At 40.8% G+C, this 27,927-nt stretch overlaps 2 protein-coding genes across 2 annotated transcripts in view; one reads left to right on the top strand and one right to left on the bottom strand.

The window, feature by feature from the left end:
- The window catches only part of LOC124545424 (40S ribosomal protein S4), a 32,939-nt gene extending 28,338 nt beyond the window's left edge, over positions 1-4,601 (bottom strand). Inside the window, exons 1-2 of the mRNA XM_047124339.1 lie at positions 4,463-4,601; positions 3,796-4,054 (exon numbers count right to left, since the gene is read on the bottom strand). Coding sequence (XP_046980295.1) covers positions 3,796-4,054; positions 4,463-4,465 — 262 coding nt within the window. The 5' untranslated portion in view covers positions 4,466-4,601. The remainder of the gene's footprint in view (positions 1-3,795; positions 4,055-4,462) is intronic.
- Positions 4,602-4,754: 153 nt separating this feature from the next.
- LOC124545267 overlaps positions 4,755-27,927 on the top strand; it is a 61,236-nt gene continuing 38,063 nt past the window's right edge. The window contains exons 1-7 of the mRNA XM_047124148.1: positions 4,755-4,993; positions 5,307-5,530; positions 5,613-5,763; positions 5,844-5,975; positions 10,838-11,063; positions 12,220-12,322; positions 24,414-25,841. Of these exons, the coding sequence (XP_046980104.1) occupies positions 4,755-4,993; positions 5,307-5,530; positions 5,613-5,763; positions 5,844-5,975; positions 10,838-11,063; positions 12,220-12,322; positions 24,414-25,841 (2,503 nt within the window). The remainder of the gene's footprint in view (positions 4,994-5,306; positions 5,531-5,612; positions 5,764-5,843; positions 5,976-10,837; positions 11,064-12,219; positions 12,323-24,413; positions 25,842-27,927) is intronic.

The following is a 27,927-nucleotide window of genomic DNA, read 5'->3' as shown; positions in this document are numbered from 1 at the left end:
TTCAAAAAGAAAGGTTCTTTTTGAGAGCAATGTGGCAGAGGGAGGAAAGCAGTCTATTCCATATCGGTCAAAGGTGTGGCCACAGCATTACAGGAGGGGTGGAGTGGCAGTTAGCAAACGTGCACTGTGCAGCGAATTGCAAGAATGCTAGTCATTTCTGCAAGAATGGTGCATAAAAATCTACAAAAGTCCTGCAGTGCTGTCTATACATAATCACCTGTGGTCAGGTGTTTCTTACTGCTGACTCGCCAATGAGACAAATGTTCGTTCTGCAATTTCTTGCTCGCATGGAAGTGGACAATGAATGGCCAAGGAAAATTCTCTGGACAATTCCCATTTCTATATCTTAGGACACGTAATTTCAGAATATGGGCAACCGAAAATCCACATGTACATCAAGCAGTACTACATTCTGCAAAGGTGACCGTGTGGTGCAGGTTAATGCCACTGTTTGTTGTATGACCAGAAGATTTTGAAAGGATGAGTCCTGCAGTTCCTGTTGCCTATACAGTCAATGTTAAGAACTATGAGAGTCTTTTGCACACCCAAGTCTTTCCAACCTTTCCACAGGCGGATGTGTAGGTACGACCATTTTTATGCAAGGCTGCATTACTTCACACATTGCACAGCCAATGAAATAGCTACAGCAGTCATTTTGGAAATGCCAGCATTATTTACGATCATTTCCCTACAGCCTGGCTGTCCATATCACATCTTAATCCACTTGACTTATGGCTGTTGGGTGATCTGAAAGGTGTGTTCAACCCTTGAATTACCAACATAGCTGAAATGAAGTCGCACACTGTGCAACATTCTAAACATGACCCTCAAGACACTTCAATCTGTCTTGTGACATGCTGTTTCTCGATTTCAACTTGCAAAAAGTATGAACTGCATACTACACAGGTCTTGCACCAGTCTCTCGATAATTAGAAACCGATGTTTTGCTTTTTATGTGATTTCTGGCCCATGACAAGTAGAAACCAATGTCATTCTTTTTACACAGTTTTTGGCCTCAGGACAATTAAAAACCACTTCTTCCCATCCAACATTGTACAACCTTGGTGGAAAGGCTTACGTAACAGTACCACTACTGTTGATGATCGAACTTTTACACACACACACACACACACACACACACACACACACACACACACTCTAGTAGGAAGGTGTAAAGTGCAATTCAAACCATAGTCATCATATTGCGAATCACCTGTCATTTGTAACTGATCCCCATATACATTAAAGACACTTACAGCATCATCAATTGGTAAAATTTTTATTGAATTTATTTTAGTTCCATGAAGTTTCCCCAGCATCAGTAATATGTCATTCAAATTTGACTTTCTGATCAGCGGTTCAATTTCTAGTGTTTTGAAACTTAACTATGGACACATTGCATATGGATTTTAACAGCATCCAATAATGATTGTACATCCCTCAAATGTTCTCTTGGCTCAACTATAAAATCCGTATCAAATTTTTAACCACCAAACACATGCTTTAGAGATCTAGATATGTGTTTATCAATAAAACATATGCAAGCATTAATGTATCATTTAGCAAAGTGATATTCATCAGAGTGATTATACAATGGTACCGGTTGGTAGGTTCAGGGAGGGGAACAGAGAGGTCATCGGTCTATCAGATCAGAGAAGGATGGGGAAGGAAGTCAGCCATGCTCTTTACAGAAACTGTCCCAGGAAACAATTGAGGGAATTCATGGAAAACCTAAGTCAGGATAGCTGGAAGCGGGTTTGAACCGTTGTCCTCCTGAATGCTCCCCTGTGCTAACCACTGCACCGCATCGCTCGATAATGGTACCAGTAGCTCAGTTGCATGAAAAACAGGGGACCTCAGATTTGAAAAAAGATCAGTTCTCAGGATTTTTCCATTTGATACTACTTTATGGTATCAGTCATGAAAATACTTACAACAGTACATACTTTCCATTTTCCAAATCATCTGGGTCACTGCAGTGACCAACATTTGTGAGCAAACACCTACATGATGTGACGTACTGTTTCCTTTCTTTTTGAGTAAATCTATGTAAACTGAGGACAACAATTCTAAAGAACTCACCACACATTCCGTGAAAGGGTGAACCAATTCTTCAAATAAAATGATAAATCATTCAAGCTAAGGTTTCACTTGGATACAAATACTGTGCAGCAGTTGAGGTTGAGAATGAATCTGCTGAAATCAACCAGCCACTAAATCCAATGTGCATGTTACTTTTAGCATGCAAATTTTGTGCTACACGACATTTTTCAAGTGGTGGTTGTTTAACGCAGATATAGCAACAGCTTGCACAGATTTGTCCATAAGATATCAGCATGCTTTGCGTCATTGAAGAAAGATTGATCAAAATGTCTATGGAAGAAAATGAAGTAAGAAACAGCACAACTTTTTATCAAGTAGTGCATTTACCTGGTGGTTCAGGCACTACAGACTGTACCCATATACCCACCAAATCATCTTGTGCGAAAAGTGCAACGATTTAGGAGTCATCACTGGTGGTTTTCGTTAAACAAAACATCTCAGATGCTGAGCGGGGACATTTAAATATGGCATAGGTAGGATCTGCCCACCACAGCAACATTTTCAGAAATTCATGTACAAGCCAAGTTGGAAATGGAGAGATTCTAAAAGGTGTCTGTCTAGAAGACAGTGGCTATCAGTATTGGAGGTATCATGGCACTGCTATTTGCATGAGAAACAGCAGCTTAGCAAACCTACAATAGGGTCTGTAAGCCAGATCAGCAGTCTTAAGAATGTTGAGTTCGCAAAAATAATTTCCCTGTTTGAAGTTAAAGGCCAAACTGTGTGGTACTTAGTTGCAAAATTTGTCTTTCACAAATTAGCTGCCAATCCATCTGTGTGGAGGAGAGTATGAAGAAATTCCAGTAGCTGTAGTATTTCCAGCAACAAATTATCATATAGAGAGAAGTTTGAAGGTCACTACTTTTTCCTCCCTTATGACATGACACCTATGATAAATACTGTGTATCCAAGATGTACAGCAGAACCCCATCCAGTTGATTCAAGTCTTGATATGCTTGAGTGTGTCAAATTTGACATCCAGTCCATGTTTATAAACAATCTGCCTTCAACAAGTACTACATGAGGTATGAAGGATGTCACTATTGTCAAACAATATAATCAATGTAAATAACCAAAATCATTTACATCACCTATGTACAGTTCATTTACTAAACTAATTCAATGTTTTTCAGACACAATACCCCCGTCTATATACATTGTTTCAATTCAAGATACGCTGCATAGCTAGAAATAAGTAATCACACGCAGACTAATTGCAATTGTATGCGTGCCTGAACATTTCTGCACACTACCTGGTGTTCTACATATGGGCTCAACCTAGTCAAAAACCAATCAAAATTTAAAACAATTCTAACCATTACCATTACTTCGCTCTCACCCAGTGACAAGTACCTAGCGATATGTAACAATATCCAGAAACTTTTTGTTAACCGACTGGCTGCAGAAGGAATTATAGTTGACATTAACAGCAAACTCTCAACTACAACGAAAATCAAGCCATTTTATAAAGGATACAATTAAGATTTTCAAGATCTGTGTTTACTAAAGAAGTGTCTAACCATCTCTCAGAATTTGGCCACCCCACTAACACACTGAAGATACAAGTTGGAACAGGAAATATACAGTTGCAGTTAGAGTGCGATAATGGACACCACATGAAGATTCAGCTGTTCTAACAGATCCGATACCGATTGTACATAGTAATGAAGAATTACACTTTAAGGGACTCACCCATGAATCCTGCTGGGTAGTTCGGATCTGTACGGACTTTTCCATCGACTTTTATTAGCCGCTGCATAACTATCTTTGTCACTTCACTGTTTGTCAGCGCATACTTGAGTCTGTTTCGAAGGAAGATGACCAAAGGCAGTGACTCTCTAAGCTTGTGAGGGCCAGTGCTGGGTCTTGGCGCATAAACACCACCAAGTTTGTCCAACATCCATGCCTTCGGTGCATTTAGACGCTTCAAATGTTTCTTGGGCCCGCGAGCCTGAAAATAAAGAGTGCATTATTCTCCATTCACAAATATTTCTACTATGAAATAACATACCATCTGTGCCTCCATCCATAACCTCAAGTGTTTTTCAGCGTCCTCTTATAGGAATAAGCAGTAACGGTACCAAATTGCTACAATAGTCAGGTAATTATATTTCTTCACAATTCTGAACTCTTTAGAGTTTTCTAGCTTCGCAGTGAGGCGGAAAAAGAAAAATCACAAAACGAGTCCTAAACCAACTCACATGTTAAATAAACTACGATACACAAATTTCGTAAGATTTCGAATCGCAATAATTTCCAAACACTCGAGGAGTTGAAAAACTAAAAATATCAAAATGCAAGCAAATCTTATAACTTCGATGATTATTGATATGTTGCAGTTTAGTTATTACACACTCACCATTGCTGCTACTGTACCGGAAAAGGATGGCCACTACCAAGGATTGTATAATTGGCTGGGTTACAAAGATTCTTATATCGTCGTGCTGCTGATGTTAACAATCTCTGACTTGATCAAACAAAACCTAATACCAAAATGCTCTAACTTTAGACATATGATTCAGTTCATAAGTTTTACCAACACTTATTTATCATTTTTACCCCAATATGTACTTGTTCGTAATTCGCGAGTTGCAATATTCATCTGAAGTTAGTTACATTATCGATAGCAAAGGGGGGAGTGTCAGTTAAACATGGCTACATGGGCAGACGACAGGTTTGGAATGGATGATGCAGACAAATCCGATACATCGCTGGATAACATATTATTGTCCGATGACATACAGGAGTGTATTAATGATTTTGACATCCCAGTCATGGGCAAAGTATTTGAACAACTGCCAGTATATACGACTTCCAAACTGTCAGATGAAAATACTCCGGAGTCCTCTACTTACCTCGGCCAGTTACACTCAAACGATGAAAACGCTGGGTATGAAGGGTTGTTTGTTTTTGTTCACGTGTTCCTGCGTGGTGTTTACAGTGATATGGTTCATCTGAATTTACACGTATCATTTTATTCTTTAGTTACATTTGCTGCTGGGACTTGACAATAATTATTCGTGCGAGAATTAACAATTCAAATGAGAGATAATCTGTCTAATTCCTTCTGGATGTACGACACAATCTGTTCATAGACAATGACTAACAACACTGCGTAGTACTAACAACGATTATGTTCGTTAATGTTTGACCAACAACAAAAATCAGGAAACATTGTTAATAGTTTGAAACAATTTATGCAGGTATATTCATCATACCATCAGCTCTGATCAAATATACATGCATATCAACCCAGGAAATTCCGGAAAAATGCCAGAGCATCCATCTCATGCTACTATAACAATAGAATCCACAGATCCTGCCACAAACAGGAGAGAAATTAAAAGGTATCATTGCGAATATGACGGTTGTAGCCGTACATATAGTACTGTTGGGAACCTCCGTACTCATATGAAAACTCACAAAGGTAACCTGTGCAGTTTGACTTGTTAATACGTTAGAACCATAGTGTTGTGTATTGGCACAGATTGACAATGTCTCATTTTTAGGGGAGTACAGATTCAAATGTTCAGAGCCTAGTTGTGGAAAGGCTTTCCTTACATCCTATAGTTTGAAGATACATATTCGTGTACACACAAAGATAAAACCATTTGAATGTAATCATGATGGCTGTGAAAAAGCTTTCAATACTCTATACAGGTAAGCAGACTTGAAGAAGAATACGTTTTATTTATCCATAGCTTGCCATATTTTGAATGTTTGTTTCATATTGTATGTAGACTGAAAGCACACCAAAGACTCCACAGTGGAAATACCTTTAATTGTGGCAGTGAAGGTTGCCTAAAATTCTTCACCACCTTAAGCGACCTTAAGAAACATGTACGGACTCATACACAGGAACGGCCATACAAGTAAGTAGTACATAATTCAGGCAATAGCAGTGTGAGTATTTGATGTGAGAGTCAGCTGTCTGAAGTCTCATGATGTCAAGAATTGAATGATAAAATATGGATGTGGTTGACAGTAATGATTATCTGAGATTCGAAATTCTTTCTATGCACTAGGTCGTTTGACTTTTGTTTTTCCTATTGTATGGCTGTTTGAATGTGTGCTGCAGAAAAAACTGTTGTTGGGTTTTCAGTGGCTTCTGTTCTCAAAATCTAAAAGTGGAAAAAACAAAGAAAACATTGTATGGTTTTCTCTGTGAACTCTATGGTAGACACTTTTATGATGTTTGAAAACTATGAACCTAAAGCAGCTTAGGTCACCAACTTTTACTCATTTTTGTTTTTTCTCCCGAAAGCAAGTCAATAAATCATATATTTCAGTCATTTTTGTTTACTAATGCCATATAGAATAATAAAACAATGGTAACCTGCCTCACAGAAATATCGTAAAATTTCATGACAGCAATTATTAGCAGCCTTAATTAATGTAATGAAATCATTCTGAAAAAAATGCTTTAACACACAATCTCTTAATTCCATTGATGAGCCAATAAAAAAATTGAGTTTTTTTTGCTACAGTTTTTCATTAACTTTCAGAGATAATTTTCAGTGCACAAAGCAAGTGTGATAAGAATATTGTGTAATGTTCATTCGGGATTGTTTTCTTGGAACTTCTTCATGTGGCAGTTGACAAAAAAAACTTTTCACTGAAAATGACTGTACATTTTGTACAACTGCATGAGATGCAAGCGGATTCTTGGTGATACAGTCCACTGATGTACAGCTGATTTTCGGTGTCTAACACCAACATCAAATGTTCTGACAAAGTGACCAACACAACTTAATTACCTCCCACCTTCCGTCTGTCCTACATCTCTAGAATAAAATTCGGTATGCTATAATGTCTACATGCATATCTGCCAAATCACTGATAGTGTTTGTTGCAGAGGTAGTTTCACTGGCATAGCTGTTGACAATCCGCCTGTCTTCTGAAAGAAGCTGTCCAAATATGAACCAAGGATCTACTGTTAAATCACGAGTGCACCTAGTCAGTTAGTTAGCTAGCTAGCTAGTTAGTACATTCTAAACAAGGTCGGGGAACGTGTCCTCAGTATGATTTAAGAGAAGAATGTGGTATTCAGCAACCACAATGAGATGAATTCCAATGCTATACAGCTATAGTCTGTAAACTCAAGAGCAAGCAGCGCTCGTGGTGGGGAAAGTGGCCCTCCCTTTAAAAATGCAGCCACTGTCCTACAGGAGCACCCAAAATCAGTTGTCCATTTCCTGTCTAGCGGTTAGATCGGCATGTAGTGATAGACATTGTTTCTGTTCGTGGGATCTTAGTTGCCCGTGTCAGTCAGTTAACTTTGTATACTCACTGATATACTTTGGTATCCAGAAGTGATGGATAATCACCCTGCATTGTAAGAAAATGTGCGGAATACGAAGAAGAGGAGGTATTTGTGGAGTAACAAACGTTTGATCGTCTCTAATGTTAAGGAGGCCACACAAAAGAACTGTCTGCTAATATTACCAGTCCCAATCAAAGGGCTGCGATTTATGCAAATGTCAGCCTCGCCACAATAGGACACGTAAGGAAGGATGCAAAAATAAGCTGCATGGTTTATTGGAGTCGCCATGAAGGGAAACTGATAATTTTGGGAGGAAACCCATCATTATAGACAGTTCACAAAATCGGTCATTCGACAAACAATGGAGAACTGTTACATAAACCAAAAAAATAGTGTCAATATTATGGAAATTATTTACTGCCGTGAAACAAAAAATACATTTTCCTTGGCAGTATGTCACCACAGATTTAAAGTGCATTCCGCGGCGGGGATGGCACTACCTTCTGAAACAGCTTATAGTAGTGCCTTGTGACGTAGATGTGTAGGTAGAGTGGAGACTCGCTCGCTCTTCAGTTTACTGACAGACTATATGCTCCCGTTACTGCCTGTACAGCCACTGTGCCAAACATGAACACTGACTTGGCCAGTGCTCTCCTTCAGGCGTGGAAGGTGTACAGAATGCTGACCGAGAAACAAGGAGGGTATATAAGCCACTTGCATCCACTGTCGCCCCCCCATCATCCCTTTAGGATGTCGTTTTATCAGCTTGATGAAGGCGACAGGTTTGCTCACTTAAATATCTTGCCCATTGAACATGGAGAACTGACTGTACACAAGTGGACTCCCCTCTCAACAATTAGGCTTCAAAAAGTTAAAGTTGGATTTACAATGGTTCCTTCTGTACCACAAAAACATTTCAATATATATACTTTTTTATATTATACATATATATTATTTTATGTTTGTAGCATACACAAACACAAAAAAAATTCTGCTGTTATTGAAATAAAACATTTTTCGCTGTTGTGTGTTTGTAGGTGTAAACCATGTGCCCATTTCTAGAAATGAATTGTGTTAAACTTCATTCCATATAAGTTGAGATCTGTCATGTGATCAATCTGTGGAATATTCAACTCTCAAACTATCAAGAAGTAGTAATTCGCACCCCACCTCATCCCACACTTTATTGCCAGTCAAGTTTCAAAAGACCATTCATGATTGAAGCTGTGAAATGCCTACACCCTGTATTAAAATAGTGATATTATTTGGAGAATTATTAAACAGGGAGTCATCAGTCAAACCTAACACAAATTAAATTCACCAGTTTGACACTATGTGTAAGACATGCGAATATTGAATGAAATCATTGAACAACATATTCAGTAGCTGCTTCATAATTGCAGAAGTCATTGGTCTAAAAATTAAATATGCTTAAGCTTACTCTGATAGTATGCCTATGGCAAAATAGGTTATAGTTGCCAGGGACATGTTCATTCATTCACACATAAGGTTCCAGAAAATCCTATCTTGAAGATCCTTCATGCATGTCAAATGAGTCAAGTTATACTAACAGGTAGAAGCAGCCACTGCTGGCTACTCCTGTAAAATATGCCAACAACAAATTATGACTAGTGTCAGTGCATTGGCACTGATAATTATGAGTTTCTTCAGATCACACAGACACCTTACAAGTCACAGACATCATTAGGTTACCGGTATTTAGTAGTTCTTGTTTCTAAGACAATGGGCCCGCTTTCAAGATGGCTCTTAAACCCCAGTAAGCCTTATTGACACAATCTTTTCTGTTAGTCCACCACACCTGATCCATTTTCTGTATCTAGTCTCACCTGATCCACTACTTTGATTAACTTTCCTATCTGTTCAGGAATTGAGTGCCATGCCCTTTCAAATCCTGTTTGCTGGGCGCTGATGACCACGCAGTTGAGCGCCCCACAAACCAATTGTCATCATCAAATCCTGTTTGCTGTAGTGCTACTGATTGCATTTTTAAAATGTGTGTACACAAGCAGAGGTTGAACTGCAGTCAAGACGAATACTCAGTATGCATTGTCGGCTTTGACCGGTGACATAATGTTTGCCTGCTGTCACGTCGTGTGTGTGTGTGTGTGTGTGTGTGTGTGTGTGTGTGTGTGTGTTACAGTCATCATGTTGTTTAAAGCATTTAATAGTTTCTCACGTTTCCTATGCCACTGGTGAAAATCAATGATTCATCATGTAGAATATACATTTTTTCTGTTGAACTGTATATTTAAATGTATGTATTTGTCAGTCCCATTACATTGTTTGTATTCTGGTAGCTGGTAATTGGGTGTGCCTTTTCTGCTATGAATGTTGTTAATAGTCTTTTTATCTACTTTAATTTTGAATGAAAGAAGTTGCTTGTAGATTAATACAGCATGACAGTCCACCTTTTGGAAAAGAAATTGATACCTTTTCTTTATTAATTTCTTATAATGAGCCCTGCACAAACATGAAATAGTGGAATTTGGACATTCCGTTATTTCAATTATAAGTGGTTTAGACTCATGTAGCATGAGTCCTGATTTAGAAGTAGCTCATTTTTTCTTAATTTTTTGTTGATTTGCATGTTTTACATTCAAAACTGTGGAAATTGTTTCTTGCAACTCTGCAAAGTTATTCAGTATTTTTTCTTAGATACCACAGTACAGATGAATAGCTCTCAAAAAGACCTTCATTAGTCACTGTCCTCTCTATCCAGCCTCTTCCCTGTTCCCATTCCAGCACTACACAGCCATCATTCCACCACCACAGCCAGTCTTTTTATTTTTCTCCTTTTCCGCTATTCCCCCCCCCCCCCCCCTCTCCCCACCTCTCCCCTGTCCTCAGTCTAACCTGCAGCACTTCGCTGTCTGCCATTCCCACCATACTATCCCTTCGCCCGCCCGTTCAGCTTCTTCCTTACCCCCACCCAGTCGCCACTTCCATCTACTCGCAGTGTGGTTTCAGTTGCCTGAGACTGCAGGTGTGTGTGTGTGTGTGTGTGTGTGTGTGTGTGTGTGTGTGTGTGTGTGTGTGTTGTTGACAAAGGCCTTAATGGCTGAAAGCTATAATTGTGAGAGTCCTTTTGTTGTGCCTCCCTGCGACTCGGCATCTCCGCTATATGGTGGGTAGCCACTTTCCTTCTCATAATATTGTAACTAAAGAGGTGTGGAGCTCCACAGATTTGAACCACAGCTTTAGATTGTTACAAAATATATTTTGTGTTCTCACGTGAATAACTCAGTTTATTTATAGACCTGCATTTTCTTCCATGTAAGATGATACAAATATAACGTGTTTTAAAATTATGTACATTTCTTAGAGTGCCTCTAAATTGATGAGATGAATGGAGATTGCTTATTCATTGCTTGTAAGAGTGGATACCTTGACATTTTGATTGCAGACGTGTAAATTTTATTTATGTACGGGTAAATCATTCCATTGTTACAGGTGCCCTGAGGATGGATGCGGAAAGGCATTCACAGCAAGTCATCACCTTAAAACTCACAGTCGCACCCACAGTGGGGAACGTCCATATGCATGTGAACAGTGGGATTGTGGTCGTGCATTCTCCACTCCGCATAGCCTGAAGTCACATTCTAGGACTCATGTGCAGCAACGATGGGAAATTGACACTGGTGAAGGGAATAGGAACAAAGACTGTAACAACAACCAGGTCAGTGTATGCAGGTGTAGTATTTTGGTGTGAGACAAGGAATAGTTGCGCACATGCTTATGAGTTGAATTGACAAATATCAGTTGTGCCCCCTAACATAATGTTATTGTATGTAACACCACACGTGGGCAAACAGAGGGAGAACAGAGCACCTTTGATAATTGTTTTGTTTCATTTCTGTATTATTTTCTTAAATGTTGATTTGATGATAGACTTACCTGTAGCTTAGCTCAACATATAGGCTAGGTTGGAAAGTGACAGTTTTATTGTGAGATGACTTTTATTTACTTACATATTTATTTCACGTTCCATGGATCTTGTTCGCAAGCCAATTGAAAGGATATAGAATGTGTCAGATTGTACATAGTTTAGATATAACGCGCATAAATAAAATAAGACACAATGTAAATAAAATATACCCAGTTAACAGAAAGTTTTGGTACACTGAGTAAGGATCAATAATACAGACAGTAAGCAAAGTTAAGCTATGCATTACAATCAGTAAATAAATATGTGAATATTGAATACCAAAATTTTGAATGCCTAAAACAGTGCTAAAAATAAGTATTTGTAAAACAGTAGTGGTGGTATTCATTTTCTCTCAAAAATTCATCAGCTACATTAAAAGATTTCTATATTAGGTACTCTTTCAGAATTTGAATGTTGGCAGTTCTTTACGAAGGGATTTGATATGTGGTGGGAATGCTTAATGCTGCAGTAATCAACTCCTTTTCGAACCAGATGTAGACTTTGCATGTCAGTGTGCAAACGGTTTTTGGTACTAGTCTTGTAGCCATATTATTTGCTGTTGTCTTTGTAGAGAGAAAAGTTATTACAGACAAAGGTCAACAGGGAAAAAAAATTACTGTTAGGGGGTGGTAAGGATACCCATCTTTCAAAACAAGTATCTAGAAGAGTGTCTGTGATGGACACAATTCTATATTCTGATAGCTTTTTCAGGCAGTGAATGTATTTATTTGTTTTGCAATAGGTTGTTTCCTCCAGAATATAACAGTATATAATAGCCAACGAATGTGATGTGAAGCGAATATGCATAATTCTTGTTATGACGCATATCTTGCCTATAATCTAATTGCATCAAATATTTCTTTTGTTTGTTAATTTGGTAGCTGAATAACTTGTGTAAATATTGCAGGCTACAAACAATGAAAGAAGTAGTGATCTGATGGGAGAAATGTCTACCACAGACGAGAGTAATCAGAATGCAATCTCTGTGGCCAATGAGGCAGAAAGTGATAGTAAGTAAAAAATAAAAAAACTCTGTTATGGTTCTTAGCACTATTTGTATTTCCTTAAAGGTCCTGTAAATTCTGATTTTGTACATAGTTTGCACATACGGTGTAGTAACAAGTCAGTGTTAAGATAGTAAATACAATTCATACATGCACTGAATTTGAAATAATTAGTCAAGTGTATACATGTTGCATATTGGTAACATACATTTGAAAAGTCCGTGCAAAAATGAAACCTACTTACGTGTTTGGAGTAAATCTTTTTTATTTTTCGACATAGTCTCCTTTTAGACTTATACACTTTGTCCAATGCTGTTCTAATTTGTTGATCCCTTCCAAATAATAGGAATTGTCCAAGTCTGCAAAATAGCTATTAGTTGCTGCAATCACCTTGAATAAAATCTTTGTCCCGCCAGCCATTTCTTCAAATTGGGGAACCAAGTCTGGAGAATAGGGGGGATGTGAAAAGCCGATTTGCTACGAAATAATTTCTCCAAAAACATTCGTACTGGTAACATAGGAAAATATAGTTTTGTAAGCGTCCAAAAATTGTCTTAAATAACCTGGTTCTCAGGTAATTATACAGTGTAATTAGAGAATGACTGTTCTGAACAACGATGGGCCTACTTTTCTCAAAAATTTTAAAAGAGCACAACTACGTTTAAGCTAGGGAATGGGATCAGTAATCAGGATATAGAAAATTTAATTCCTGTATATGTCATAGTTCGTATATACTTAACCTGACACTGTGTCCGTACAGAATGAAGTATAACAAGGAAATGACTAAAATAAAGTTAAGATGGAGGCTCGGCAGAGCACTTAGAGTTCACAGATATTAAGTTTCATGGTCGATACAAACTATCAACGCCACAAAGTGCCCCCCCCCCCCCTTTTCCCTGCAGTACGGAGTACTACAGATGTCCAAGGGTGAGGGCATGCGGGCATCGACGTCTGTGAAAATCGTGCGCGTAGGCAGTGTACCACAGATACTTCCATCTCGAACAAGGTGGGTTGTGCAGGCGGAGCGGCGAGAGGCGGGTCCACTTAGTACCCAATCAGCCATCATGGGCGGATGAGACATCAGCCGGCCTGGGTGTAAGGGGGCGGGGCAGTCGACGGTGTGGTGGAGGTGTGTGTGGCCCTTAAGTGGATTGAGCCGTCCGTAGTAATGAAACCACATAGAGATGCTCGATCACACTCATGCGAGAGTGTGAGGTTGTGTGCAGTGTTGACGTGTATGGGACCGTCTGATGGTGGGACCTCGGTATCTGACAAAAGAATGAGCACTCGGTCGTCGAACGTCACTATAGAAACGTCGTTCACTCGGTGTGGCGGCACGCTGCAGGACAAACTGATAGTAGGTGTGTGTGTCTCCGACGTTGGAGGTGAGGGCGCGAAATCTATGCAAGGTGAAGCGGGGTGAGGTCGGGAAACCATTGAACAGTCTTCGGTGGAGGAGTTGTGCGGTGAGGTTGATGGTAGCAAGTCTTCATTCTCGATCAAGGATGGATCGTCTGCAGAGTCCTACTGCAGCGGTGTGAGACCATCAGGGTCAATGAGAGCCAGTTTCAGGTGATGCAGAGAAACTGTCTGTGTGCAGTCTTTAATCATGATATTAAAAGTCATGTCCCAGTGCCGCAGGACCTTGTGAGGTCCAAGATAAGGAGGTTGAAGAAGCTGCCTAACCGCATCATTACGTAGCATGACGTGGGAGCAGTCAGAGAGTGCAGTGGGAACATAAGCCTCAGGCGGTGAGTGACTGATGGATGAGCGCAAACGCTTTTGTTGAAAATGCTTGTGCATCCGGCTAATTGAATCTGGCAAGGGGGGGAAGATCCTTGCTAACCTGGGGAAGAATAAGTTCCATCAGTAGGAACAGTTTCTCGCCGAAAACAAATTCGGATATAGTCCCTTGTAGGTCAGGTTTATGGGTCGAGCGTAGACTGAGTAGCACCCACGGAAGAGCCTCCAACCAGAGACGAAAGGCGAAAACGGAGGATTCGAACTGTCGAACCTTATCAGTGGTGATAGTGGTCAGGCACCCGAAACGAGCGATCCACGAGCCAATGAAAGCCTTGGCTACCATCTCGGCAGTAATGTTAGGGAGAGGGACAGCCTCGACTCAGCGAGACAAACGGTGAATAGTTGATAAGATATATCTATGCCCGTCCGAAGGAGGCAGATGCCCGATCAGATCAATATGTACGTGGCGGAATCGTCCTGCGGGACTGTCGAACTTGCCCAGAGGCAAGAGACGCAGCTGCATGCCCAGGTTTGACAGTCCCGTTTGATATTCTTCCAAACAAAACGTTCTGATATGAGATGTTTGGTGGCTCGAACGCCTGGGTTATGCAGGGCGTCGAAAACCTTTCAGCGCAACCCGGGTGGGAGTAAAGGGCATAGGGTGCCGGTCGAAGAATCACACCACACCTCAATGGAAATGCCAGGAAATTTAGCCTTTTTGAAAACAAGTGATGTTTGTGGGTCTCTTAGGAGAGACCAAAACTTCGTCAGAAGCTTGGAGGGAGGCCAGATCAGAAAGCTCAACAATGCGGGAAACAGCACTGATCTGCGAGAAGAAATCCGCAGCAACTTTATCTGCACTCTTGATGTAACGGATATCCGTTGTGAATTGAGAAACCAGGTCAAAGTGGTGGTAACGTCGAAGGGGCGGGTCCTCAGGTGGTTTGCAGAATGCTTCTGCCAGTGGTTTGTGATTGGTGAGGATGAAAAATGAACGTCCCTCGACGTTGGAGTGGAAATGTTTGATTGCCTCGTAAACAGCAAGGAGCTCTCTATCGAATGCAGAATATTTTCTCTGAGCCATAGATAGTTTCTTGGAGAAGAAATGAAGGGAAGAAAACGTGTCACCCTTGCATTGTTGCAACACTGTCCCACCGCGATGTTGCTGGCGTCCATAGTGATAAATAACTCGGCCAAGGGGTCGGGGTGAGCGAGGGTCACAGCATGAGCTAAAGAAGTCTTCAGAGCCTTGAAGGCCACTAGCATCAGAGCAGTCCAAGAGACGGGTTTGATACCGGACGTTTGTTTGCCTGATAGCGCATCCGTCAGGGTGCCTGAACAGCGGCGGCAGAAGGCAGTTGGTGACGATAGTAATTGATGGTGCCAAGGAAGTGGCATAGCTCTTTGTAAGTAGCTGGGGGCGGCAGAGTCGTGATAGCCTGCACACAAGATTTGGGAGGCTTATATTCCATCAGCGGAGATGGTGTAACCTAGGAAGGAGACTGACACTTGGCGCAACTAAAACTTGTCTTTGTTGACCTCGACACCATTGGAGTTCAAGGTATGGAGGACCATAGACAGATGATTTTCATGTTGTTCTGCTAAACTGCTGAAAACGAGAATGTCATCCAGATAAGCAAAGCAAAACTTGAACTGTTGCAAGATAAAGTCAATGAAACGCTGCCACATTTGCACCGCGTTCTTTAGGCCGAACGGCATGAAGTGGTATTGGAATAAACCGAGCGGTGTGATAATAGCCGTTTTAGGAATGTATTCCGGTGCCATGGGAATCTGGTGGTAAGTGCGTTTACAGTCAATAGCACTGAAAACTGTGGCGCCAGAAAACATATGAGTGAAGTCATTGATGTTAGGCACTGGGTAATCATCCATGACGGTACGAGCGTTTAAGTGTCTGTAATCGCCGCACATTGGAAAAGATCCGTCATGTTTGGGGACGAGGTAGATTGGTAAAGACCAGTTGCTATCTGAAGGTTGCAGAATACCTACTGCCAAAAGTTGATTAATCTGCTGCCAAGCCGCGCGCAACTTGGTAAGTTGAGGCGTCGGACCTTATGCCTAATAGTAGGGCCGGCAGTGGTAACTATCTTGAGTGTCGTTCCATCAGTGACGGAAGAAACTGAGAACTGCACATGAGATTGGTTAACATCCTGGCGCTGAGTCCTCAGACGAGTAGGGCGCAATACGGCAAAGCCGTTAGTGCAAGTGGGGAAAGATAGCACGAAAGTCGCATGTCTCTTATGGGAGAGCGGCAGGCACTTGTGTGGAAGGAGTGGGTGTGCGCGCAGCGCCAAGTAAAGGGGAACGGGTGGCGACTGTCCGCTATTCACCTTGCACATGTGGGGCCTCAATGGCTGCTGTGTCATGTGGTTGGTGAGAGAGAGAGGGGGAATGTTTATTAACACGCGTGGTAGCTGTCAGAGAGGTGGGCATGGTCGCAACACGTGCGTGACTGTCACTAGCAGCACTGTTTAAAACACGTGGCCCTAGATGAGGCGCGCGCGACGTGGGGGGGGGGGGGGGGGGGTTGGAATTTCACACGCAAGTAAAGTTTGTGGACTAACCTGATGAGAGTTCGAGCTAGGCTCGGTCGAGCAATCTTGTTTAGGTGGCGGCGCCGTGAACTGCAGTTGCAGAAGATAGGTACAAGCCATGACGAGCATGCTGTAAGTGGATGCAATGTGTTGTTTCAGCTTGTCGTTGTCCTGGCAGAGTTGCGTCACCAAGTCGTATTCTGGCAGTAGGTTGGTAATGCAGGTCACAATGTTGCCCTCGAGGGCAGAACACTCGTGTATATCATCATATGTTGCGGTGGAAACAGAGCGTTGGACATATGTGCGGGTGCACGGTATGTGAGTATTCGTAGGATGGTGGAGCACTGAACCCTGTACGACATTCAGAGATAGTTCGTAATGAGCGAAAAAATCCGTACCGAGGATCGGTTCATCGATGTTGGAAATGTAGAACATCCACGGAAAACGTAGAGGAGGAGATGGGGTCACCGTAACCTTTACTGAGCCTGAGGTAGGTAACATCGACACATTGACAGCTCGTAGAAGTGGCATCGTCAGAAGAAGCGGGTGGAGCCATCGAAGTAGGTATGATCAATACGTCAGCACCAGTGTCGACCAGAAAAGCTAGACTTGATGTAATGTCAGTCACATAGACACGACCACTCGGCCGGGCAGATAAGTGAACAGAGTGTAATGTAAGAGGACGCCTGTTACGTTCCTCGCAGGACTCGGCGTCTCTTAGTTCCTGCGATCAGTGTTTGGGAGGAGTGGAGACTGCGACAGTGGGGGGGCTTGTCCTCGCTGATTTGTTCTGGTAAATAGACCAGTACATAAGGTGCATGGGCGATCCTGGAGTGCTCAGACAGCAGAGAGAGTAAGCAGATGCTGCCAGGAGAAGTAGACGAGGTGATGGCGAAGCGAGCCCTGCCTCTACCGGCCAAAGGTCGGTATGCATTGGCTGCTGTTCCGACGAACGGAGTGGAATGAACCGGCTGATGATGCCGCAGCAGCGAATGCAACTGGTCACCGATGTGTAAGCAGGAGCCAATGGATTCGAACGAATGTGGTAACAAATGGATTTGTAGATCGGTAGGTAGTTAGGCAGATCACACAGCCCATAGCGTGGCGTCGTGCATGGTATGCTCGTTCACGAGCAATCGGAGGCGGCGCCAGAGTTGTGAGGGGGTGTGTTCCCCCGGGTGCTCCTCGTAGAGAATCTTGATTATTAACTCTTGTGGCAAGCAGGCAAGTCGTTCCATTATAGTCTTCTTTACAAACTGGTATTTTGGTGCACGCGGTGGTGAAAGGAGCAGGTCCCAAATCAAATCCGAATGGTTGTGGAGGTGTGTGACGAGGCAGAGAAACTTTGACTTGTCATCAGACACATGATGTAACTCGAACAGATGCTCGACGAGCGCAAACCACCATGCCGGGTTGTCCTCCTATAAGGGAGGTAGTTTCGGCAGGTGGCCAGGAGGGGGGTGATGACAGCGGCTTCGACATCTCCTGGGGTAGAAGCAGAACTGAGGTTATGTCATAGGCTGGCGCCGTAGGCCTGGATGTAAACCAGACGAGTGAATCCGTAGTAGCGGCAGCTGGCATAGTAGACTGCGTGTCACAAAAACACGGCGCGGCAGGCACGGTCGGTACTGTGGAAACAGGCGGATGAACTGCACATGAAGGGCCCCCAAAAACTGGACCATGAGTGATGAGTGCTGGACGGAAGCAACCCACTTCCGGAACAGGGCTTGAGACCAGCGCGGCAGACACAGGTGGTGCTGTGGGAGTGGCAGGCGGTTGAGCGACAGGAAACAGGGGCCCTCCACAAGTGACGGGGGGGTGGGGGGATTGAGAATGCCACCCGCGTGGAAACTATCTGATGCACAACATGCCTGTAATGCATGTGGCAGGCCGCTGAGGCGAGGTAAGGGGTCCATGTTACGCGAAACACTGAATTGTGCATGTAAATTGGACACAACTGGAACACCACGTGCACGGAACGGATCCGCCGCAGTTTGTAGTAATGGCGGCATTGCACATGGCCTGACAGTAACTGATGTAGCATGCCGATGGGTGGCTAAACACATGGTCGGATGGGGATCACTTTGTTCTTGAAACACTCAATTTGAGGAGAAAGAATTCAAAATATTATTCAGTTCACATTTCACTATCAGACGAGCATAATCCGGTGATGTGAAGTTTGAGTCCATTGTTAGTTCTAACAGCATAGTTGTTGACCGTTGAAAACTAATGAGGTTAGCACACAGCGTTGGTTGAGAACGCGAATCACTGCGCGTAAATGATGAATACGCCGTTAGCGAAGAAACGACGAACCTCGGTGAGCGGAGTTGTGCATCCACATCTTCGAACAAGGCATTGTTTGGCGTGGTCATTGCATAGTGCATATAATCTATTGCATAAACACCAGCGCAGAAGACACAAAACACAAACGAACTGCCTATGAAGTTTCATGGTCGATACAAACTATCAACGCCACAAAGCCAACAATAAACAATAACAATAGGAGTTTATCATGCCACTTGTGGATGTTCGAAATTTCACAATATATTGCAATACAGATGGGTATTCATACAGTCAATGAAATATTATGCACAACTGTCGTGAACAGTAATATACACTAATCTAGACTCTCAAATCAGCACATGAATTTTGCACAAGTGGTCTCCCTCAAAGGAAAAGTCTGAAGTCGATTTTTACATATAAACAAACTTGTGAATTGCTTGGATTTTTCATTTAGCTGTTGTTGTGCTAGCTTCTACACTAGTGTGCTGAAGGAGAACACTGCAGCATGAGTTTATCTCTCTCAAAATATATAAAAATTACAGCAACAACAAAGCATGTATTCTGTCTGTTGCAGCTACGAATGTCACGCCTGTCAGCCATTCAACCTGTCAACTATGAGGCCAGTTGTTACCATTACTTCCATTATTTATATTCTACTGAGTACTTCCCCTTACTGTAAGAGTCTGATGAAAATAAGACAGGAATTTGTATCAGATACATGCCACTCATGATGATTGTAAGATGGCAGGTTGCATAGTACCTAACAAGAAAGAGAAGATTATAGATGTATTTGACGATTTCTTTAAATTTTTACATTTTTCAGAGATGAATCAGAAATGTAGTTCATTAAAAATTAAAATAGCATGAAAGTTGTACCAGGTGAGGCATGAAAAAAGTTAATGCACCTAAAGGTATTTTAGTGGAACTGGTTATACCTGATGAAAATTTATCCAAAAGGAACTTTAAAAATTGGTTACATGATGTCTGCCAAAGTAGAAAATGTCCGAGGACTGGAACAGTGCTGTTAACATTCAGTTTCACAAGAAAGGAGGCAAATTGATTAATTCCAAGTGAAATAAAAATAAAAATGGTCTAGATTGGTTTATGGTAAACTGTAAATGATCCTCAAAATTAAATTTCCGTATTATCTAAACAGGAATGTTTGCAATCAAAGTGTGTGTGTTTTTGACTTACTACAGTGCGGTGTGAACTTTCAGTACACAAAGCATTGAAAAACAGTGGTTTTCAGTGAGCTATGGATAGATAGATGTTGGGGATAGCTAGGAGAAATGGGAAAACAACAAAATGATCAAGGCACACACAGCTGTGCCCATATCAAAAATTAAAATTGGGTAAGAATAGCTTATAGCCAGGGAGATAGTCGTAAGATACACCAATGAAGTTCTTTGCTGGTTTCAGACTAAGGTGATGAAATAATGGAAGGTTTGTAAATGATATTAGAGAAAATGCAGGAGCATTAAAGAGGCATACACATTTTTTGAGCCAAAACATAATCATGCCCACTGTGAAATGGAATGGCACCTGGTGGTATTGCAGGCATGTGATGCGGTAAGAAAAGTATATAAAGAGAGCAGAGATGAATGAATAATCATTCTAGCAGTAATAGGGCTGGATATGGGGACATCCACTGACAAATATGGCTTTGACAAAGGGCAGATTGTTGTAGTCCTGCACATGGAAACGAGTATCTCAAAAATGGCAAAAGTGGTTGATTGTTAGCTTGCTAGTTTCATCAAGATTGGACCCTGGAAATGTGTCATGTGGTTGGATGAATTACATTTCTTGTTACTAGATCACTGATCGTGTTCGGATACGCAGTTCTTCAGGCAAATGACTGGTCAAAATATACTACGCACTGCAGATGCAAGGCAGTGAGGGCAGGATCATGCTATGGGAGGCAGTCACCTCAGCTTCCATGGGGCCTGTGGTAATAATCAAAGGCACCATGACAGCTGTGGAGTACGCAAACATTATTGCAGACCATTTACATCTCTTCACACTTGATCTACATGTACGTGATTACTCTGCTATTCACAATAAAGTGCCTGGCAGAGGGTTCAAAGAACCACCTTCAAGCTGTCTCTCTACTATTCCACTCTCGAATGGCACGCGGGAAAAACGAGCATTTAAATTTTTCTGTGCGAGCCCTAATTTCTCTTATTTTATCAAGATGATCATTGCCCCCTGTGTAGGTGGGTGTCAACAGAATGTTTTTGCAATCGGAGAAGAAACTGGTGATTGAGATTTCATGAAAAGATCCTGTCGCAAGGAAAAAAGCCTTTGTTTTAATGATTGCCACTCCAATTCACATATCATGTCTGTGGCATTATCTCCCATATTTCGTGATAATACAAAACGAGCCACCCTTCTTTGTACTTTTTCGATGTCATCCATCAGTCCCACCCGATGAGGATCCCACACCGCATAGCAATACTCCAGAATAGGCCGGACAAGCGTGGTGTAAGCAGTCTCTTTAGCAAACCTGTTGCACCTTCTAAGTGTTTTGCCAGTGAATCGTAGTCTTTGGTTTGCTCTACCCACAATATTATCTATGTGATCATTCCAGTTTAGTATAATTGTAATTGTAATCCCTAAGTATTTAGTTGAATTTACAGCCCTCAGATTTGTGTGACTTATCGCGTAATCGAAATTTAGCTGATTTCTTATAGTACTCATGTGAATAACTTCACACTTTTCTTCATTCAGGGTCAATTGCCACTTTTTGCACCATACAGATATCATATGTAAATCATTTTGCAAGTTGTTTTGATCATCTGATGACTTTACATGACGGTAAATGACAGCATCATCTGCAAACAATCTAAGACGCCTACTCAGATTGTCTCCTATGTCGTTAATATAGATCATGAACAATAGAAGGCCCATAACACTTCCTTGGGGAACGCCGGATATTACTTCTGTTTTACTTTCCGTCTATTACTACGAGCTGTGACCTTTCTGACAGGAAATCACGAATCCAGTCGCACAACTGAGGCGATACTCTGTAGGCACGCAGTTTGATTAGAAGATGCTTGTGAGGAACGGTGTTGAAAGCCTTCTGGAAATCTAAAAATATGGAATCAATTTGACATCCCCTGTTGATAGCACTTATTACTTCATGAGTATAAAGAACTAGTTGTGTTTCACAAGAGCAATATTTTCTGAAACCGTGCTGACTATGTCTCACTAAATCGTTTTCTTTGAGGTTCTTCATAATGTTTGAACACAATATATGTTCCAAAACCCTATTGCAAATCGACGTTAGTAATATAGGCCTGTAATTCAGTGGATTACTCCTACTTCCCTTTTTGGGTATTGGTGTGACTTAGCACTTTTCCAGTCTTTAGGTATGTATCTTTCTGTGAGGGAGTGGTCATATATAATTGCTAAATATGGAGATATTTTATCAGCATACTCTGAGAGGAACTGGTATACAATCTGGACCGGAGGCCTTGCCTTTATTAAGTGATGTAAGCTGCTTTGTCACACCGAGGATATCTACTTCCATGTTTCTCAACTTGGCTGTTGTTCTTAATTGGAATTCAGGAATATTTACTTCGTCTTCTTTGGTGAAGGAGTTTCGGAAAACCGTGTTTAATAACTCTGCTTTAGTGGTGCTGTCATCAGTTACTTCACCGTTGTTATCACACAGTGAAGGCATTGATTGTGTCTTGGCACTGGTGTGCTTTATGTATGACCAGAATCTCTTTGGGTTTTCTGCCAGATTTTGAGACAGAATTTCATTGTGGAAATTATTAAAAGCATCTCGCATTGAAGTACGCGCTATATTTGAACTTCTGTAAAACTTGGCCAATCTTGGAGATTTTGCGTTCTTTTAAATTTGGCATGCTTTTTTTGTTGCTTCTGCAACAACGATGTGACCCCTTTTGTGTACTGTGGGGGATCAGTACCATCACTTATTAATTTATGTGGTATATATCTCTCAATTGCTGTTGATACTATCTTTGAAAACATTCCACAACTTTTCTACACTTACATGATCAGATCAGAAGGAGTGAAGACTGTCTCTTAAAAAGATGTTAAGAGCATTTTTATCAGCTTTTTTAAATAGATATACTTTGCGTTTCTTTTTGATGGTTGTAGGTGTTACGGTATTCACCCTAGCAGCAATTGCCTTGTTGTTGCTAATCCCTGTATTCATCTCAACACTCAGTATTTGTCCAGGATTATTTGTTGCTAAAAGGTCAAGTACGCTTTCACAACCATTTATGCTTCGAGTGGGCTCATCAACTAATTATTCAAAATAATTTTCTGAGAAAGCATTCAGTACAATTTCGGATGATGTTTTATGCCTGACACTGGCTTTAAACGTATAATTTTTCCAGCATATCGAGGGTAGATTGAAGTCACCAATGACTATAATTGTATGAGTGCAGTACTTATTTAAAATGAGACTCAAGTTTTCTTTGAACTGTTCAGCAACTATGTCTTCTGAGTTGGGGGCCGGTAAAATGATCCAATTAATAGTTTAGTCCGATTGTCAGGTATAATCTGTACCCATACTATTTCACATGACTTATTTACTTCAATTTTGCTACAAGGCAAACTACCTCTGACAGCAGTAAATACTCCACCACCAAATGTATTTAATCTATCCTTTCTGAACACTGTTAGATCGTTTGATAAAATTTTGGCTGAACTTATTTCCGGCTTTAGCCAGCTCCCTGTACCTAAAACTAATGTGGCATCTTTCAGCATGATAATTGTCCAAGTCACCAGGCAAGAATCATGTTACAGTGGTTTGGGGGACATGACAGTGAACTTGCACTGATGTCTTGGTAACCTGTCTGAATCCAAATTAACACATCTAGGACACTGTCAGGCACTAGCTCCCCAGCCACAACCAGCCAGCCCGCAATTTGCCAGTCCATTAATACTTGTTTCTGTGCACCTTATTTTCGCTTCTTTGTAACTATGACTACATTGACATGTTTCTTGGTTAAGCAATTTTGTAACACAAAAGATAGTATCTTTGCCTATTATTATGATCATCATCATCATCATCATCATCATCATCATCATCATCTTTTCATCTCTCATTTTTTCCTATGGATAGGAAACACAGAAACTGTGTAAAATATGTTGAAAATTTTGAATTGGTAATGTTACATACTGCCAAGTATTGTCAATTTGACTGAAGTTATTCATAACTACTAGAGCTTAGAATACCACCATGATTTTAACTGTTGTATTGCAATGTAGTTACATGAACTTAAAAAACTGTTCCATACCCTCTTAAAAAGGAGGAGGAGGAAGTGTTAAAACCTTTGCTGCCATCTGCACTGTTCACTGACATTTATTCACAACCTTCTTTGTTCTGTTCATTCTGCTTTTTTAGTGCTTACAATTCAAGTTGCAGTAGAAAACCCCTAACTTCCTCCTATCTTTCTCGATACCACAAATTGTGCCTTATATTCACTAGCTGTTTTACATTTTCATCACACATTGTTTGAAAACTTAATGACATTTCTGTACAGGACTACTCAAGTTCCACCATACTGGCAGTGAGCGAATGGAAATTCAACCTTCTCAGGAATGCAGTAGTAGTACCAGTTCACTAAAAGTACCAGGTGTAATTCACAGTGAAGATCAGACCATACCTGCAATCATCAGTGTGTCGTCTACTGGTCATCTAGAAGGAATACAGCTTACTGGTTGGAGCACAAGTTCTGAACATTTGCGCCAAATGGAGCGTACACAGCAACTGACTGTGTTTCCATTTACCGCATCACAAAATGAAGTGACAGTACTTGATAGTGAAAATGGTGTACCACTAGCAACATTTGAGCCCTGTCCTACAGTTGACAACATTGGCAAACCAGATTCTGCAATAGTCCCTGCAGACACTCTTGAATGCACAGACAACACACCAGCAGTTTCAACATCTTCTCAAAATGACACACAGTGTCAGAATGTTTCTGACTTAAACTCCTCTAAGGATAAAGACAATCCCCAAACTTGGATAGATATTATGGAGTGCTCATCTCTCGTTTCGTCTGTAACAAATAATCCTACAGAAACTGAACAATTTTCAGAAAATTTATCAGGGCCTGTCTGGTCCACAAATGTTGTAACAGAAGCAGACTCATCTGTTAACATGATTGATGTGAATCATAGTACAAATTTTTCTTCAGATGTTGAGAAAACAACAGGTGGTTCAGCCAGAAATATACTGAAAGACATTGCTGCGGGGGCTGATATTTGCAAATGTAACCCCTGTAGGTGTGACCCATCTGTACAGGAATGTCAGAACTGTGCATCTGAAGCTGACAGTTCCAGTTTGAATCCTTGTTGTGATACTGATAAGGAAAATTGGCTTACTGGCGACCTAGAAAACAGCCATTCTGCTGACATTAATCTCACCCCATTTGTCAATAGAACTTCAGATGACAATGGAGTTACATCCGATCTGCCAAATGAGCAAATTACTACTGATGGGAACGAAATATTCCAAGACCCATCCCGAGGTGATTTTGCAAACTTTTTGGAAGGAGCTTCAGAGAATTGTGAAAATGACACAGAAGACAACTGCACACACACGGACGATCATATTGAAAATTCTGAAATTGAGCAATCAGTGTCTGTCAGTGCAGCAGCAACAGACACTTCAGTCCTAAATAGCAACAGTGTTTCTTCAAACTTTGACATAGAGAACATCATCTCTGAAGCCACATCAACAGGAGTTGAAGACTGGCAGACTACGGTGATGCCAGAAAGTCATCCAGCAGTCCTCAGTATTGATGACCTTGTGCCAGACAGTGGGGTCACACATACTGTAGAAAATCAGTGGCAGCATGGACCTGAACAAACAGCCACTTCTAGTGCTGAAGCCAGCAGATTGTTGCCAACCACCAGTAATGAGAAAGATAAAACTCAGCTTGAGAATGACCCTGCTCACTATAATGGTAAGTGTGCTTTACTTGAAATGTTATTTAAGTGTTTACCAGTAATGAAATTTGATTTTAATACTAATAAATGTATTTATATTCATCTCCTGCTCCTACCTTAACTTTATGTTTCAGCTGTTTCTGCTCAGTGTCCATAGTTGATAAGTAGATACTTTAAATAATGTGTCTTGTTCATGTACAACAAATTACTAGTGATCTGAATGACGAAAATTTTTTTGTTAAATAAAACCAGTCTTCACTTCGAAAGTAAAATGTGCTTAAATGTCATTCTAATGACATTGATTTAGAAAACAAGGCGTATCATCTGTTTAAAATAACTTAGTGACTGAGAACTATAGACATAGAGGGAGAAGAATTGTCAGTCATTGTGTAGTATGCTACCATCTACATATTCTCATTGTTGTGTATAGGTATATGAAAAAACAAGTACATGGAAAAACAATTGACAAGCATTTGAACTGGATTGAAGATCCCCCAGTAGATGATGACTAGTCTTCATTACTTGACTCATTGAACTATCACAGGATCATTATAACTGAACTATAAGATGCTAGACTAGTATCTCAGAAAAAATATGTATGAATCACTGTTGTTTCAACCTGATCTAAGATTTCTGTAACTCACTTTCTGAAAGTGTCGGAATGGTTTTATTACTGGCTTTAACCATATGTAATTGAATTAATGCTCCAATTCTAATTAGCTGAATATCAGTGAGAGAGTAAACACTAACAAATATTATGGATGTGGCATATCAAATAATATCATATCATGAAAATTATTTTGAAGTATTGTCATACACATTTCGGCTGTACGAGTTCTTGCATTGCTTTGCATTCAATAACTCAATGTTTTTTGTTAATTGCTGGTGCTCTGAAAGAAAAGTTGCAGCATATTATTAAACTACCTACCAGAAGTTATGGTTTTGTGGAAAAAGATCAGTCCAGTTATTCATGTCGCACTGATTATACTCTACACTCCTGTTTTCACATCATGCATAGGTGCTTGATGTAACTAATGAGGATTTTCAGAACTCCAGCATTTGTTGTTTTAATAGTCCATGTTCCCTGAGAAATGCAACCACACCTCACCATAAAATAAGGGCATTTCAGTATCAGGCTCACCATCATGAACAGATTCCAACAACCAGTTGCAGTATTGATGAGGAACAACAGTATCTGAATTGGTCAGTGTACTGCCATTACTTTGCAAAGTTTCAGAATGAGTGTGTGCAAAGCTCTGTCAGCAGATGCTGCTGACACTCCAGTCAGAAGTGCAAAATTTTCTCAGCCTTCTTTCCAATGCTGTTCCCAGCTCATGTAATTTATTGTTGGATAAAACTGATACAGTGTCTGCCATACTGCAGGAACACAGTCTGAACTGCCGTATGGTAAATGGGAGCTTTCTGCTGGGGTACTAGTTCCCAATCAATGACAGCACTTCAATAATATGTGAAACACTGTATAATTAATATATTAAAAATAACATAGTACACAATTTAAATTTCTAGGAGAAATCATCCAGTTCTCTGGATTAAATTGTGAGGCAAACAAAGAGAGACTCATTAAATTATATAAAAAGCTTTGTCAGGCAAACAAAAAGAGAATCATTAAATTATAAAAAGCTTATAGAATAACTCGAAGTAGGTACAGTGAAAATTAATATCTCATAACATTGCATCAGAGCAGTCAGACCTAAAGCATTGTATGTGGCACAGACTGTAATGTTTATCAGTAGATCATTAACTAAAGACTTAGCAAAAGAAGAAGAAAATATTAGGTTGATGAAGTTCATAGTGTTTTTCCATAAGTTTAATAAACACAACTGAAACTTCAATCATCAATAATATATTCTTCTTCACTATTTACAACAGTCTGCCAGTGCTTGGGTAACATTTTGATTCCATGACTGTACAAATAATGTGGTTTTGAGTTGATGAACTCGTCCAGCCATGTTTAGAGCACATTTCGATCTGGAAAGGCAGTCCCATGGAGGTTGTTCGATAGAGTGTGGAAAAGGTGAAAACTGAGGGCACGAGATCACGTGAATAAGGTGAATATGGTATGACTCCCCAACCCAACTCCTG

This window comes from Schistocerca americana, chromosome 8, assembly GCF_021461395.2.
Source record: "Schistocerca americana isolate TAMUIC-IGC-003095 chromosome 8, iqSchAmer2.1, whole genome shotgun sequence".
NCBI classification, from domain to species: domain Eukaryota; kingdom Metazoa; phylum Arthropoda; class Insecta; order Orthoptera; family Acrididae; genus Schistocerca; species Schistocerca americana.
This window is presented reverse-complemented; position numbering and strand designations above follow the sequence as displayed.